The sequence below is a fragment of the Muntiacus reevesi genome, chromosome 4 (genome assembly GCF_963930625.1).
Source record: "Muntiacus reevesi chromosome 4, mMunRee1.1, whole genome shotgun sequence".
Taxonomy (NCBI): Eukaryota; Metazoa; Chordata; class Mammalia; order Artiodactyla; family Cervidae; genus Muntiacus; species Muntiacus reevesi.
This window is the reverse complement of record NC_089252.1, coordinates 54,539,756-54,557,264: the sequence shown is the minus strand read 5'-3', so window position 1 is coordinate 54,557,264 and position 17,509 is coordinate 54,539,756. Positions and strand designations below refer to the sequence as shown.

At 45.5% G+C, this 17,509-nt stretch overlaps 1 protein-coding gene across 3 annotated transcripts in view; it reads right to left on the bottom strand.

Moving 5' to 3' along the window:
• NEDD4L (NEDD4 like E3 ubiquitin protein ligase) overlaps window positions 1-17,509 on the bottom strand; it is a 360,734-nt gene that overhangs the window by 245,827 nt on the left and 97,398 nt on the right. For all 3 annotated transcript variants that reach the window (XM_065932817.1, XM_065932818.1, XM_065932820.1), the window contains exon 2: window positions 571-644. In XM_065932817.1, the coding sequence (XP_065788889.1) occupies window positions 571-644 (74 nt within the window). The remainder of the gene's footprint in view (window positions 1-570; window positions 645-17,509) is intronic.

Genomic DNA, 17,509 nt, shown 5'->3' with positions numbered 1-17,509 from the left:
AAGAGTCAATAGGGCTGACTGAAAAATACAGGAATACCAGGTGCAACACCCAGAATTAAAAAGCTGAAACACCCCCAAATGATCAGGCTGCCAGTGCTTCTGTAAATGACCTAGGAATCACCAAATCTCTTAATTCCAAAATTACACATGTCAAAAAATATCCAGTTCTCCCAGGAACAAAATGGTCCTTTGTTTCCCTCAGCTAGAGTTGATTTAAAAAAAAAAAAAAGCCAACAGGAATATATTAAAATGAACACAAACATATTCTCAAACTTCTTTTTCTGCTGCAGAAAAGCAGAAACATCTGCATCTAATTTCCTCATTAAATCAACCCATGGGAAGGCCAAGCGAGCCCAGCTGAGACCAAGGTCTATAATATACCCCTGCAAGAATGTGGGCCCTGAACGTCGTATCTGCATTGCCTACTCAGTCAGAAACTGGTGGAGGGGGGCAGCAATCTCTGCTTTAAGAAGCCGCTCCGCCTCCCTCTGGGTGATTCCCATCGATGTCCGAATTCAAAAAGTTTTTGCTTAAACTTCATAAACCTACACAACAACGAAGCAGACATACCTGGCTCCGAAGATGTCCTTCTTGGCGAGATCGATTCCAGAAACAACCTTCACTCTGAGAATACGGGACTCTCCCTGTGGGACAGGGGAAAAAATAGATTAAAAAACTGACGTTTGATCCATCATTTTCACAAACTCAATACACAAAGTCAATGATTCCTCTCCAGTCTAGCAGTGGGATCTGGAACAAAGCAATGTGCAAGCCTTCCTTAGACTAAATTCCAAAGGCAATATTCCTGCTCTGAGATCCTACAACCCTTAGAATACACTGCAAAGATTGAATAAGCAAGTGGATGTCCTACAACCCTCGACATTTAGAGCAACCAAGTTAATTAAGCACAAGTTTAATTCAAACTAGGTCATGCAGATCAATTATTTCTACTATTGATGGGAAATATTTCCCAGCTGGAGCAGGAACACAGTTGAACACATGAAACCACCACGATGAATGCCCAAGTGCAACAAGACACCATAAATCCCATAAATAATTCCTCCTTTGAAGTTAACGTACATGTGTGTGAGGGCTGAGAGAGCAATTTCACATGGTAAAAATCTCTTCTCAAAAATTACAGTTTCAAAATGTCAGTGCTGGCAAGCAAAACCCCAGTACCACTGTGCAGAGGGGGGATGTTGGCTGGAACCCCCAGAGGATGGATACCGTTAAAGGAAAGCGCTTCATCTCCAGGTGGGTCCTGGATGCTGGCTGAAGCAGATGCATGATGTAGCAGCAGGAGGGTGAGAGGACTTGTGAGGAGAGGGGAGGAGGAGGAAGGGTCTGCAGAGCAGTAACTCCTCCCAAGGACCAACTCCGAGCAGCTCACCTAGTTATGCACCTGTGGCTGATGTGGAGGCAACAAAGAAGGGACAGGGTGACGGAAACCAAGATACAGTCAGTCACGGGCAGAGACGACGAGGGCTCTGGTTAAAATCCCTTGTTGCACAGCCTGTGGGGTTTTGGAAATCCTGGACAGACTCCTGGACTTTCCGCCAACTCCACAGGGGGCTCAAAGGAACCCTGACTGGGTTCTAAGGAATAAGATGAGCCCTGCTAATGGCAGTGCCCTTGAGTTTAACATTGGGTGAATGTTCTTACATTGGACAGACCTGCTCTGCAAAAACATACATTTTAAAAATCAGAGACCATTTCTATGAATAAATGAATAAAAATAAGTTTAAATTAAGGGATACTTAGAATTTTTTATGAAAACTGATGCATTCATTCAGTAAGCATGAATAATTGTTCTAAGATTTAGGGCTACAGCCATGAAGACAGACAGAACCTCTACCCCACCACGCCCACCTTTTAGTGTTGAGAGTGTCCTCAACCACATGGGGAAACAAATCCAGAGGGTCTGAACACATTAAACTTTTGTACACACACCGGTTCAGTAAACAAATTCTCACCTAGGAATCGATCCTAAGAAAATAAACAGATACATGCACTAAAATCCCAAAAACCTAGATAAGAGTCATCAAGTCATTTATGTAAAAGACACAAAAGTAGAAATTTAAATATTCATGGCAATTCCATGCAGTGGGCTATAGTACTGTCATTAAAAATGCGTGCACTCTGTGAAGACCTTCATTCATCCCACAAGTATGTATTAAGCAGCCAGGGTGTGCGGGACTCTACCTCCCATACAGATGGGAGCAAAATGAAGCTCCCCCACCTAAAGGAAGTCAGAGTCTAGCGAACAGAGAGGTGGGGTACAAGCAAATCCAAACAAACAAGTCAGATGATTCCTGATGGTGGCGACTGCTCTGACGACAACAGGAAAGTTTAAAAGAAAGAAAAAGCAACCACGCTGAGGGAGGGAGGGAGATCTATGACTGGGAGCTGGCGAGGTGACACCCGCGCTGAAAGCTGAAGGAGACAGCAGGTGACGGGCTGCGGGGGGTTCAGGCAGAGATGCCGGCAGCCCCCATGGCCTCAGGGAGCAAGGCCCAGGGGAGAGGCTGGGGGCCGGGGCAGCAAGGCGGGGCGGTCAGAGGGCCGCGGGGCAGCCTCGGCGTGGGTGTGTGCGGGCACGTGACTGCAGCCACCTTTGGGAAGTTTCGAGCAGGACGGAGACAACACCTGACTTCAGTCGCTGGGGGACAGTCACTTCAGGGGATGGAGACCAGGAGCCGGGAGACCAATTACAGGGAGATCTGGAAAGAGAGGGCGGGGTTTCACACACGGGGGAGATGGAGAGGGGGCCAGACTTTGCCCACAAAATTATGTTTAAAATAAACGTGTTTTTTTTTTTTTAAGAAAGTTTCAAAACGGTTTATACAACTGAGTTAGAGGCCAGCACGTCGTTGAACACGCTGTCGCCCCTGTGGACTAAGATTGGCAAGTAGACTACATTTCCCAGCACACCTTGCAGTGGGTGAGGTCATGTGACTAAGTCCTGGCCAATGAGACGGAGTTTTCCAGACCAGGTCCGTAAGCCCCTCCCACTCACCCACCTCCCGTCTCGTCCCTCTTCCCCTGACCGCCCAACGGAGAAAACTCGGAAGGCCAAGGAGGGGGCGCCTCTCCTGCCTCACTCTGCCCCTTCCGCCTTCACCTGCTGACCCTTCCCAGGCAGTGAAGGGCAAACAGACTTGCATAGCTTATTCTCACTGAAAGCTGCAGGTTGCTTTAGCAGTTAGCCTGCCCTCACAATACAGTCTCATGTTAGAATAAATATCAACAATATATACAGGCACATGCAAAGCCCTAGAAAGGGTGACGATAAGAATGATCATCTCTGGATAATGGATAACTTCTTTTTGCTTGTTTGCATTTTTTTGCTTTTGAAACATTAAATATTTTTGTTTGGAAACTACATTTTTGTAGAAACTTCAGAAAATACACGGAGAAGGCAATGGCAACTCCAGTACTCCAGTCCTCTTGCCTGGAGAATCCCATGGTCGGAGGAGCCTGGTAGGCTACACTCCGGGTGGCTAAGAGTCGGACAGGACTGAGCGACTTCACTTTCACTTTTCACTTTCATGCATTGGAGAAGGAAATGGCAGCCCACTCCAGTATTCTTGCCTGGAGAATCCCAGGGACGGGGGAGCCTGGTGGGCTGCCGTCTATGGGGTCGCACAGAGTCGGACACGACCGACATGCCTTAGCAGCAGCAGCAGAAAATACAAAACGGGGAAGAACAGAAAATTTAAATTTAAAATACAGGCTCAGGAATACAGGTTTCCATATTTCTGAAATGAAGTAATATTTTGTCCCAAGAAAACACAGCTACATGTTGTATTTTAGCCAACTCGCAAAGGCATAGAGGTGTCTATTTGGAGGACATGAACAGAGTTCTCATGTAATATGGAGTCAACAGCTGGGAGATAAAAGGGGAGAGGGTCTTTATTGAGTGCTTCCTATTTACAAGCTGTGGTTGCAGGAAATTTCACTTCACCCTGAAGTTTAGGAGCGGGAGAGCAGGAAAGAGAGTGCTACTCTAAAAAAATAGCTTTTTACACACGGGTTTCAGACATTCAGTAAAACCTCTTATCTTTGCCCCTTCTCAATAACAAGGTCCCACACAGATAAGCAGCCATCGCCACTATGCAAGGAAACACATGACCAGGTATATGACTCATTTATCAGATGCAGTGGGCCCCACGCCGAGCAGCTACACTCTCTGAAGCATTACATTACTTTCATAAAATCTATGCGTGACATTTTAGCCCCTGGTTATGACTTCCCAGAATCAAATATTTAACTAAGGTGGATTATGACAATGAAGATATTATCTGGAGATGGATTGTATGAGGCAGAGAAGAAGTGAGGCCACATAACCCAGGGTTTCCCATGACTTTAAGGGTTCCTCCCATTCTGTTAATCAACTGTCCTGCATTATTTGGTAACAAGGATGATTCTCTGCACTTGACATGTATTTCTCCTTCCCACTTAATTTTCTAATTCTTCATCGAGACATTAAACAAGATAAGGTGCTCAAACCATAAAATGGATGGCATTCTGAAGGCTCATTTTGTAAGTCAGTTGTTTATAATTCAGTTCAGTTCAGCCACTCAGTCGTGTGTCCAACTCTTTGAGACCCCATGGACCGCAGCACGCCAGGCCTGCCTGCCTATCACCAACTCCCGGAGTTTACCCAAACTTATGTCCATTGAGTCAGTGATGCCATCCAACCATCTCATCCTCTGTCATCCCCTTCTCCTGCCTTCAATCTTTCCCAGCATCAGGGTCTTTTCTAATGAGTCAGCTTTTCACATCAGGTGGCCAAAGTACTAAAGTTTCAGCTTCAGCATCAGTCCTTCCAATGAACACTCAGGACTGATCTCCTTTAGGATGGACTGGTTGGATCTCCTTGCAGTCCAAGGGACTCTCAAGAGTCTTCTCCAACACCACAGTTCAAAAGCATCAATTCTTCAGGGCCCAGCTTTCTTTCTAGTCCAACTCTCACATCCATACATGACCCTGGAAAAACCATAGCTTTGACTAGATGGACCTTTGTTGGCAAAGTAATGTCTCTGCTTTTTAATATGCTGTCTAGGTTGGTCATAACTTTCCTTCCAAGGAGTAAGCGTCTTTTAATTTCATGGCTGCAATCACCATCTGCAGTGATTTTGGAGCCCCCCAAAGTAGAGTCAGCCACTATCTCCCCATCTATTTGCCATGAACAACTCAGTAGCCTGCTCATATAAACTGTGTGTAAATGATGACCAGATTCCCATGCTCACCCACAAAACCTCTTAAATACATTATGTATCAAAGTGGTTCCTTTGGTAAAAATAAATCTCAAGTCCGACTCAACACAAGACACGAGAATTGACCTTTTCTCCTGTGAATCTGCCTTGAGAAGGTGAACTTTTATACTTTATTTCCTATTATATTTTATTCCCAATTCTTAACAATGGCAAATGATTCCCACCTCAAAAAGGTGGTACCTGGGTTGGAAAATAGTGGTCTTACTTCCACAGGGATCCACTGTGACCCCACGTATCACACATACCAGCTGTCCATGCGGACAAGGAAGTCTGGCACCAGGGACTTACCTCTTGATTGTTCTCCCCTAAATTAATTTATGTCTTTGCCTTCCATATTCTATAGTATATTTGTAGTTCTAGTTATTATCTAGTTACTATTAACACTTGCAGTAAACACTCTAGATTAAAAGAGATAATTGATAATTCTGCACCTAAATTAATTTATGTCTTTACCTTCCATATTCTACAGTGTATTTATTGTTCCAGCCATTATCTAGTTATTATTAACACTTGCAGTAAACACCCTAGATTAAAAGAGATAATTGATAATTTTGTACTGCTCAAGTATCTAAGTTATATATACATCAACTGAATTTAGTTGCCTTAAAAAATAAAACGACATGTGGGAAGTGTCCACATAGTGCCTGCTACCCAGGAGATGCTGCTAATCTCTGCGTTTCCATCTGGCTCTTGCCCCACCTAGGAGACAAGATCCGGTTCTGTATATTTTTCAAAATCTCCTGCACCGGCCCATCACCTCACCGTCTCATCATCTCCAACTCTTGCTATATCCTGTCCTCTTTACCTCCTTTCTGCCCTTTCTACCCCAATTCCTGTCCCCTAAACCTGTTCCCCTATTCACTCTCTTGAGGGGTTCCCTGATCTCACAGTGCTGGTAACTTTGATCTCTCTCTCCCTGCGCGTTCTCCACTCTGACCTAGTGACGCACTCGACAATAAAAAGATGTGTCGAGTGACTCACCTTCAAGGCACTTTGCTAGCAGAGAGGAGGGGCACAAATCTGAGCAAGACAATCTGCTCTGCTACTCAGGGCCTAGCAGTCAGCTGTGGAGGTTCGACACGCACATACCTGAAATACACCTAGAAGCCAGGGCTGACACAGCACTGAAAGATATGTGTGATGGGAACAAAGACAGCACAGAAAACGGGAGCAACTCAACACCAAGACATGACATGCCCTACTCAAGCTCACATGATCATGATGACAGCAAACGCCCCGACCCACAGGACTATCCGAGGTTGCTGTTCACCAGTGTCAGCCGACACATAACATGTGAAACAAGCAGAAGTCCCAAGGATAGCAGCTGTGGGAAAAGCTGCAGAAACATCGGATCCTGCACAATCTAAATTTCTTAACTTCTACTAGATTACGGCCATTCTTCTATCCAACAAATAGGAAGAAGTGAAAAGGATGGCTGTCCAGAGCAGCATCAATTTGAATGCACAGGGTGACTGACTTTCAGAAATTATGTTGTGTGGCTTTAAAATAGATCCACAAATTCTTGAAATTCCTTGAAGAGGGAGGGCTTCATTTCTCTCCCTGGCAAGGGGTTGGACTTAGCCACGTCTTTCTAATAAGACTGTGGGGGAGGAAACTGTGTAACTTTGAAGATTGTGTCATAAAAAGCACTGTGGCTCACTCCCTCTCTCGTATCATTCATTCGGGGGAAACCAGACACTGCCATTCAGTGAGGACCCTCAAGAAGCCTGATGAGAGGAGAGGTCCCTGGAGGGAGGAACGGAGGGCTCCCACCGACAGCCACGTGAATGACCCTTCTTGGAAGGGGGTCCCCCAGTCCCAGTTAAGCCCTGTGATGACAGCCCTCCTGGCTGACATCATGACTGCAGCGTCATGACAGATCTTATATACCAGCAAGGCATGAGTCAGAGGCACCCAGCTAAGCCATTTTTGATCTCTTGACGCACAGAAACTATGAGCTAATAATCCTTATTGTTTTAAGATGCTAAATTTGGGGATAATCTGCTACACAGCAATAGAGAATTCACATGCAGGGAGAATCCCACGCAACAATGGGCGTCTAATTTATCTCCTTGCTAAACTGAGGTTTTCCAGTGCTTCGGGACAATGTCTCAATACAAGAAAAAGAAGTACAGGCTACTGCCGTAAGTCATAAATCACTGTTGCCTTTTTCTTTTCTCTTGTTAGACACTCATATTCTCAACCAAACCTCATGGCCGCACTAATATGGCCGCCACTAGCTATAAAAATCTATTTTAAATGTAATTAAAATCAGTTAGAATCCAGTTTCTTGGCAACACTAGCCACATTTTAAGTGCTCAACAGTCCCATATGCCTAGTGGCTACTGTCCTGGACAACAGAGAGAACGTTTCCATAATCACAGAAAATTCTGTGGGACAGTGCTGCTCTAAGGGCACCATTCAGGGCAAGAAGGGAGCAGCATCTGAATAATGTCCTGAGACAGGGAAGATAGGAAGGAAGGATGGAAGGCAGGAAGGGACTGCTATTCTTACCCTAATTACAGCTTAGAACACAGCAAAGTTAAACTATGGGACGCAGCTATCCGGAAATGAGAGAGGCATTATGGTCATCACACGTTCCAGGGTCAGGCTCTCTTTTGAAAGATGAAAGACCAGCATGCAAATTACATGCTTATCAATTAAGAGCTGTGAAGACTAATAAAGCAAATACTATGGAGTATAGCATGGTCTTCCTGTATCGAGACACTTACAAAATCGTTATACACCTAGAGGCATAGCAGCGATGGTCATTTCACAGCCAGTGTGATGAAGATCTGGGAGTTTTAGCTGATGAGGCCAGAATCATAGCAAGGTTTCAAATCTTGCAAAACATTCACAGAGAAAACACTTGGGAGGCAAGAAAAAAGTTAGAATGTCAACAGGGGTCCTCGGTCCCTTTAAGGGAATTATGGACACCCTGGACCACGGAAACAAAAGGCTGGTGCGGACTGAAAACAGTGGGTAGAGCTGGGTGGCCGACCTCCCTAGAGGGAGCCAGACCAGGTCCCAAGGATGCCCTGCAGGAGAAGGAGAGGGCAAGACCATGGGAGGAAAGTCGGGAAACAGTTACACTTGGGCAGACTGGCTGCAACCATATCTCCTGCTCTGGAAAAGCACGGTTGTCGCAGGAGACAACTAGACAACGAGACAACAATTGCACTAGAATTGCATTCAAGCACGCATATGATTTCTGTCACTTCTTCAAGCCAGTTCTGCATGGCTTGATAGATGCAGGTCTGTCTGACACTCTCCTTTCCACCCCTCTCACCAAACACTGTTTTGACTATTATGCCCTTAAAAGTGCTGGCATTACTCAGCGACAGCACTGGATGTTTGTGACTTCTGGCCTTCCCAGTGGTCATCCTAAGTTCCTTTATAGTCACCGATACTCCACATCATTTCACCTGGAAAATCCATCCCTGAAGAAGAGAGGAAGGAGCAGACGGCCCCAGGGGTCAGTGCGAGGCAGAGGAGTCAGCAGCAATGTGCGGCAGCCAGGTTCAGGGACAGCCTACTGACACGTGCATTTCCATGGGCCTCGCAGCTAGCATGACTGAAATGCTCGCCTCAGCAAGAATGCAAATGTGTGGATAGGTTTTTACACTGGCTCTCAGTTGGAAATGTTAAATCCTCAAACACCGAGAATCCACAGTAATTCAGTGATGATGGGGGGAGGCGAGGAGGGCGCCTGTGAACAGCATCCATGGGACGAAGGTGCTGGCGAGAGTCCCACTTAAAGCAGTCACTCACTCTCCTCCACTAATTAAAAATTCTCTTTTTACCAGAAAGACTTGGTAAAACTCCATGTAAAAGGTCTTCAAAGAATCCAGTTATCAATGGGCTTTTTGTTCCAAACTTAATCATAAGACAGGAAACATTTTTAAATTCCTTCCAGATTGCTAAGACAAGAATTATCTTGTGTTTCTAGTTCTAAAAATGATAATAAACAATTGCACTTTGTTGAAAGCCAAAACTCATAGCTCCAAATCTAAAATTATACACACATATATATATATAATATACATATTTGTATTTAAAACAAATAAGGCTGAGTGCCGAAGAATTGATACTTTTGAACTGTGGTGTTAGAGAAGACTCTTGAGAGTCCTTTGGACTGCAGGGAGATCAAGTCAGTCAATCCTAAAGGAAATCAACCCTGAATATTCACTGGAAGGACTGGTGCTGAAGCTCCAATACTTTGGCCACCTGATGCGAAGAACCCGACTCATTAGAAAACACCCTGATACTGGGAAAGATTGAAGGCAGGAGAAGGGGACAGCCAAGGTTGAGATGGTTGGATGGCATCACAAACTCAATGGAATGAGTTTGTGCAAGCTCCAGAAGATGGTGAAGGACAGGAAAGCCTGGCACGCTACAGTCCATGGGGTCGCAGAGAGTCAGACGTAACTGAGCAACTAAACAACAAAAATACAGATATTTTAAAAATAATTCTATACTCTCTTTCTGGCTGCACCACATGGCTTGCAAGATCTGAGCTCCCCAATCAGATATTGAACTTGTGACCTCGGCAGTGAGCGCATGAAGTCCTAACACTTGGACCACCAGCAAATTCCTTAAAGTTCTCTATTTTTCATGGTAGTCATACCTGACCTCTCACGATAAAGTCTAGACTTCTCTGTGGAGTGTGTAGCTTGGCCAGGAGACACCGGCAGAAGGTTTGGGTTTTGGGAGGCAGAGACTCCCAAGAGCCCCAAGAAGACAATCCCCAGGTGAACCCCCTGGCCCTAGATCTGACCCTCATCAAGTACGACGGGAAGCGTGACTCATGTCGGAGAGCCCAAGAGCTCCCAGCAACTTGACGAGTGCACACAGGAGCAAAGCTGACTTTAAAAAATCCAGTGCTGCCTGTTAGATTTCATTGTGAGAAAATGGCCTGTTGTGTGGATTTGAAGACACAGGGCTGGTATCTTGACTCTAATTTGCATCTGTTCAACTAGCTTTGCTGTTGTTCAGTTGCTAAGTCATGTCCAACTCTTTGAGACCCCATGGACTGCAGCATGCCAGGCTTCCCCGTCCGTCCCTAGATCCAGGAGCTTGCTCAAACTCATGTCCGCTGAGTCAGTGATACCATCCAACCATCTCATCCCCTGTTGCCCCCCTTCTCCTCCCCTCCTCAATCTTTCCCAGCATCTGGGTCTTTTCCAATGATTCGGCTCTTTGCATCAGGTGGCCAAAGCAGTGGAGCTTCAGCTTCAGCATCAGTCCTTCAAATGAATATTCAGAGTTGATCTTCTTTAGGATGGACTGATTTGGTCTCCTTTCTTCTCCAGCACCACAGTTCGAACGCATCAGTTCTTGCCTACAATTAGTCAAGTGACCTCGGAGAGTATTGAGTGTGACCTCAGAACAATTAAGATCCCAACACGGGTTGTGCTCATCTCTGCAACAGGGTGACACTGCCACTACCTCTGAAGTACTCAAGCTCCAGGACAGGCCTTCAAAGAACAGCCCCAAACAGAAACCCCTCCAGGCTTCGATTTCCTGTGCTCCAGATGGCCCATCCCCACTCCCCTCCCCAGGCTGTCCTGACCACACACAACTTAGAAGGTTTCCCTTCCATGGCAGGTGACCAAATTCCAGCTCTGACTCACGGAGACAGCACCCAAATCACTGCCACTGGAACTGTGGACGTTCCCAATCCCTTTGGCCACATACTTGCACATAATTTCTTGGTTTGGTCCCACAAAGACTTTATTCGCCACCAGATGAATCCTCACAAGGTAACTATTCCTAACTCCTAGAGAAGTCTGAAGCGTTTAATAAAAATAATTGTCCACTCTTGGGCTACAAGTAGAAGCCTTCTTGTGCTAACACTTCCTGACTACATGGAGTCAGTCTGTCTATGCTGGAAAACAACTAGGAGACCCAGAATCCCGAAACACAGGCATGGAGGTGGCAATGAGGCCATCCAGGCTCTGCAAACTGGTTCCACCAAGTGTCCATCCCATCATGAGAAACGGAAGGAAACTGCAGGTCATTTCAGAAATACAGAACCACAGACGAGCAAAGTTCCCAGCGCTGAAAGAAGTTATGAATCACATTATAAATTATACAGACTGGGCTGATGGCAGCTCCTCCCTCCGCCAGCACCACCAATTTGCTGCTATTTTTGCTCAGATCTCCTTCTTACTTGTCTTTAGGTGTCAGCTTAAATATCACATTTTCTGAACATGTCCTTCCAGGTCTCCGAGACTCAGTAAGTCACCCCTACAAGAAGTTCCCACAGGACCCTCTCACCATTTTTGGTTGCTGGCTTTATAAGATTAGCTATCACGGCCAACGCCGGGAAAGACTGAAGGCAAAAGGAGAATGGGGCAGCAAGGGGTGAGATGGTTAGATAGCATCACTGACTCAGTGGACATGAATGTGAGTCAACTCCAGGGGATAGTGGAGGACAGAGGAGCCTGGTGGGCTATAGTCCATTAAGTCACAAAGAGCCAGATATGGCTGAGCAACTGAACAATAACATCATGGCCAAGGATGATGCTCTTGGAGAGCAGAGGCTAGACAGATCTTGGGAAGTGACAAGAAGAATGGTCCACAGGTAGCCACCCAAGGCCATAGAGACACGAGCCACCCTCTCCCCTTGCTCAGGACTGTCCTCCTAGACTCTAGCAAAGAGCTGGGCATCCTCCATGTTTCCAGGGGGAATGCATCAATGATGATTCATCCAAATTTCTAGAGTGAATTGCTAAATATTTTCTGGTCATTTAGAAAAGAACAATCTCCAGTGAAGATTTGCTAATAATATATGACACATGCACGCTTATTCCCTATTCTGAGAAGGTAAAAAGTTCAAGGGCACGCTGCATTACTAGTGGACATGGACCCTTGCCAGCCTTCAACCAGAACACTCTGTATTCTTCTAGACAAGATGATGACGGGAGGGTGAACTGATGCTAAAGTAAGGGTGGGGCTGAGTTGCATCTGGCTGCTAGCTCCTATCCAGGGCCTAATCACTGGAAAAGTCCAGGGGGCCACCAGGGCTTATGTCAGGGGGCTCTTATGATTAGCTCCACTCTGGGCCACATCATGAGCTGGGAAAATTTGGAGGTGGTTACTGACAGCAGGATAATCCAATTTGCAGCTGATACACACAGCCAGATGAAAGGTCAGAAGGTAGGATCAGAATCCAAAAGATTTCATCAGGATGGGTGACGAGGCCAAAGCTCAAAGGATGGAGTTTTACAGTGCTGAGCACTGTTGTGTGCTTAGCCGCTGAAGTCAATGCAGAGCGCAGGATGGAAGAAATAGGATGGGAGAGCATCACAAGTGCAGGCGGGGGGGGGGTCCTGGGGGTTTTATTTTGTCTTCAGCACAGTATGACTCAAGCTCTGTGACAGTGTAAACCACACGCATTAGTCCAAGTCCTGAGCGGAGAATGTCCACACACTGTGCCCTGGGCCAGCGGTGCACGCAAACCCGAGAGGCATGACTTGGGAGGGAGGTGGTTGCTCAGTTTCTTTTTTAAGTAAATAGGACAAAATCTATGTGCTAGAACTCTGAACACCCGTAAGAATGAGGATACACTCTAGGTACAGATTTGAAAATCCAAGAAGTACTGTCACATGAAATGACTAAGTGGAGAACACGCAGGGTGATGCCACTCTTTACACAGAAAGGGGACAGGAGACATGTATATGCGTACACACGTGAACGATGTGTTTGTGTATCATAAAGTAAACTCTGAAAGGACATCAGAAAATGGTACCACTGGCTGACTCTGAGGGCGGAAATAAGATGGTTAGGGACAGAGGTATAAGAGAGAGAAACAGGACAGACACGGACAGACACACACATATCTTACTGCGCGGCCTTCTTTATGCTTTTAATTTAAAACCACTTACACATATTAACAAGTCAAAAAATAGTTTTTAAGTGCCCAGGATAGTTAGTAAACGAACATCAGAGGAAGACTTACAAATGTTTAAAACCTACCCCCTGCCCCCTGCTTTAAAAAAAAAAAAAAAGAGCAGATTCTTTCTCAGGAAGGCAGTGGGTTTTGCAGAAACCAAGTCCTTCTATTCTGAGGCTGTGGAGGACAAACCTTGACCCCAGGAGTGAAAGCTGCAGGAAGGCAGATGCGCCTCGATGAGGGAGGAACTTCCGGCCATTAATCCTGGTCAGATACAGGGCAGGGGGCCTCCCAAGGCTGAGAGCTGGCCAGTTAGTGCCAGAGAGAGAGTGAAGACGGGATCCCTGCCAGAAGGACTGCCAGGGAGGGAGCAAAGGAAGCAGCTGGTCCCCAGCTTCCCTTCCCAGCTCTGAGACGTGGCTATTTTAGACCAGCATATGGGGGGCCAAAAATTCATCTGAGATTTATGCAAGATCACACACCACCTGAAGCACGTACACGTAAAACTTCTCTAAGGCAAAACCCAGGAGTAAGAATTACAATCCCGTCCACCTCACAGGGAAACACAACTGTTGATACACCTGGATGCGTCCCAACTCTCAGCCAGTCTCAAAGCATCAGGAATGAAATAACCGTTAGAAATGAAAGAAGGATTTCCCTGGGGGTCCAGTGGTTAGGAATCCACCTGCCAATACAGAGGACACAGGTTCGGCCCCTGATGGGAAGAACCCACATGCCACGGAGCAACTGAGGCCTTGCACCACACCTGCTGAGCCTGTGCGCTAGAGCCAGCGCCCCACAGCTAGAGAGCGGCCCCCACTCGCCACCGCAACTGGAGGGGGCCACGTGCAGCAAGGGAGAGCCAGGACAGGCAAATAAAATAAAGAAAACGTAAAGAAAAAAGAAATGAACGAAGAGCATTTGTAAACTATCTTTTTTTTTTTGGGGGGGGGAACCTGTTTGTTGATCTTACTCTACACAGGATTGATGGTGGCTATAACTGGCTCTATGTGTGATGTTTAAAATCCCTTCATGAAGAACGGCAACACTTCTACAACAGGCTGGTCTCAGAATCATTCCAAGAATTAACACAAGGGAAAAGCCAGGTAAGAGGGCAGGAGGTCACTGTTTCCAGGAGTAGCCAGAGTTAGCGTGAATGCTGCAGGAAAAGCTTAACTCAAACAACACGGAGAAGAGTCGCCAGCTGCAAAGGGAGAGTCGAGGAAAGTCTTGCCCGTGGAAACGCTGCCCGTGGAGCTGGGCTGACCAGTCTGAAACTAAGAGGCCACGGGACCCGGTGCCACAAAGCTTGGAGACCTGCAGGCGTCAACCACGGGATCCTGGAGGGGGTACAAGGTTGATGGCACCTGTGTAACTGTCAAGGCCAGAGGCGACCCCTGCTACCTCCCTCCCCTCTATCATCAACTGAGGCTAAAAGCCAGCACCACACCGTGAGGGATGCTTACCTGTAATTTATCTCCGAGGAATCAGGACACCTGAGACAACAGCTTCAGGGTCACTGCAGCTTCACGTTTAAGAGGAGACATGCATGCTGGCTGAACTGACCTCATGTCGGGCAGAACCACTGCTTCTAATAGCTGGGCTTCCTTAAATGTGCAAATGTGTGTTATCAGATTTCACATTTCAGCTGAGCCTCATTACCCAGCAATGCCGCTTTATTACAAGGACATAACTCATATCAGCAACTCATTAATGAGATAGCGACTCTGAAAAATGCTATTTCAGAGCTTATCAGAATTGTGCTAAATTATTTTTCCAGTTTCCTCCTAAAAATACATAAGATTATTTTTAAATCCGTGCTAACTTTGATTTTTTTTAAAAAACTATCAAAATCAAGTTCTCCAGCTCTTTTTTCAAACTATGGAATAACCTCAACTACCACGTGGGTGTGTGCTGCTTTAAAAAAAGAGATAGCGAAGTAATGCCAGAACGAAAATCACAAATGTATGTTACTTCCAACATGATGCTTTCAAAGGAAAAGGAAAATAAGAAGGTTCTGGAAGCTTTTTTTCACACAGCTGCAAGAGGCTAGATGGTGTTAGGGTGCTAGTTCTCTGAAACACCATATGAAATACATTTTAAAATATTTATTCCTTTTACAGTAATATTTTATGAAGTTTGATTACTTTCAAATGGTCCTAATATGGATTTCACATAATATAGGAGGGAAGAAATTTCAATATGAAGTTCAAACTTGCTTTCATTTGTTTTTCTACCTTCAAATGTACACATTAACGCATCTCCCTTTACCTGAAGAGCATCGGAAACACAGGCCCTCATAAATATTTGATGGGTAACTGGGTATCGTGAATAATATTTGGCTGTTCCACTGGCAGCGCTTCTGAACATCTGGCAAACTGCAGCTTCCTGGTTCCAGACTGAGAGTTGGGACTCAGCAGGTGTTAAAAGTTAAGAGGTGTGATTGTCACCTAGTTCAGCCCCTGTGGTTTCAACACACAACCCCCTATTTTCCTCCTCATGCCCAGTCCTCGGTCTCAGAAACAGAGTTTTATCTGAGAGCAGCAGAAGGCTCTAACGAATCCATCAAACAAACAGGAAGGGCATGCTCTGCACGGAAGTGAGCTGTTTCCATGGAAATGGGTAAGGGGAGGGCCGTGCGTACAACGTTTTAGGGAACTTTTCTTGGACTTTTTTAAGCCTTTTTTAAGGCCCGTCTAAGGTCCATTTCTTTCTAAGAGTTTTCTTTTTTTTTTTTTTAATTGGATCATTGCTTTACAATGTTGTGTTAGTTTCTGCTTTACAACGTGAATCAGCTACAGGTACACATGTGTCCCCTCCCTCCCACCCCGTCAGAGCACATATTTCATTCATTTGATCGATCTGTTTCTATTTGATGCTATTTCTTTCTATAACTTGAAATTAATATTTAATTTTAACACCAAGCACCTCACACTTGGTTTGACAGTCAATATGTCACTCATCGAGAGCCAGACATCCTGGAATTCGAAGTCAAGTGGGCCTGAGGAAGCATCACTACGAACAAAGCTAGTGGAGGTGATGGAATTCAAGTCAAGCTATTTCAAATCCTAAGAGATGATACTGTGAAAGTGCTGCCCTCAATATGCCAGCAAATTTGGAAAACTCAGCAGTGGCCACAGGACTGGAAAAGGTCAGTTTTCATTCCAATCCCAAAGAAGGGCAATGCCAAAGAATGCTCAAACTGCTGCACAATTGCACTCATCTCATATACTAGCAAAGTAGTGCTCAAAATTCTCCAAGTCAGGCTTCAACAATATGTAAACCATGAACTTCCAGATGTTCAAGCTGGATTTAGAAAAAGCAGAGGAACCAGAGATCAAATTGCCAACATTCACTGGATCAAAGAAAAAGCAAGAGAATACCAGAAAAACATCTACTTCTCCTTTATTGACTACGCCAAAACCTTTGACTGTGTGGATCACAACAAACTGTGGAAAATTCTTAAAGAGATGGAAATCCCAGACCACTTGACCTGCCTCTTGAGAAATCTATATGCAGGTCAAGAAGCAACAGTTAGAACCAAACATGGAACAACAGACTGTTCCAAATTGGGAAAGGAGTACGTCAAGGCTGTATATTGTCAGCCTGGTTATTTAACTTATATGCAGAGTACATCATGAGAAATGCTGGGCTGGATGAAGCACAAGCTAGAATCAAGACTGCTGGGAGAAATATCAGTCACCTCAGATATGCAGATGATACCACCCTTATGGCAGAAAGTGAAGAAGAACTAAAAAGCCTCTTGAGGAAAGTGAAAGAGGAGAGTGAAAAAGCTGGCTTAAAACTCAACATTCAAAAAACAAAGATCAGGGCATCTGATCTATCACTTCATGGCAAATGATGGGTAAACAATGGAAACAATGACAGACTTTATTTTCTTGGGCTCCAAAATCACTGCAGATGGTGACTGCAGCCATGAAATTAGAAGACACTTGCTCCTTGAAAGAAAAGTTATGACCAACCTAGACTGCATATTGAAAAGCAGAGACATTACTTTGCCAACAACGGTCCGTCTAGTCTAAGCTATGGTTTTTCCAGTGGACAAGACTTTAGTGACTGAACAACTCCCAGGACATGGAATTTGATCCCTGGTTGGAGAACTAAGATATACCACGTGCTGGGGTGGGGGGACGTTAAAAAAAAAAAAAAAAGGCGGGGGGGTGCATCTAAGACAGAGTGTCCCTCTAAGCATTTACCAAGAAGGGCGCTGACCGCGGAGTTCTCTGGGCCTCAGTCATGATGCTCCTTGCAGAGGTGAGGTGTGGGGCTCTGAGAGTCTGAAAGGTGGTGTCTGGGGGCAGGTTCCTCCGCA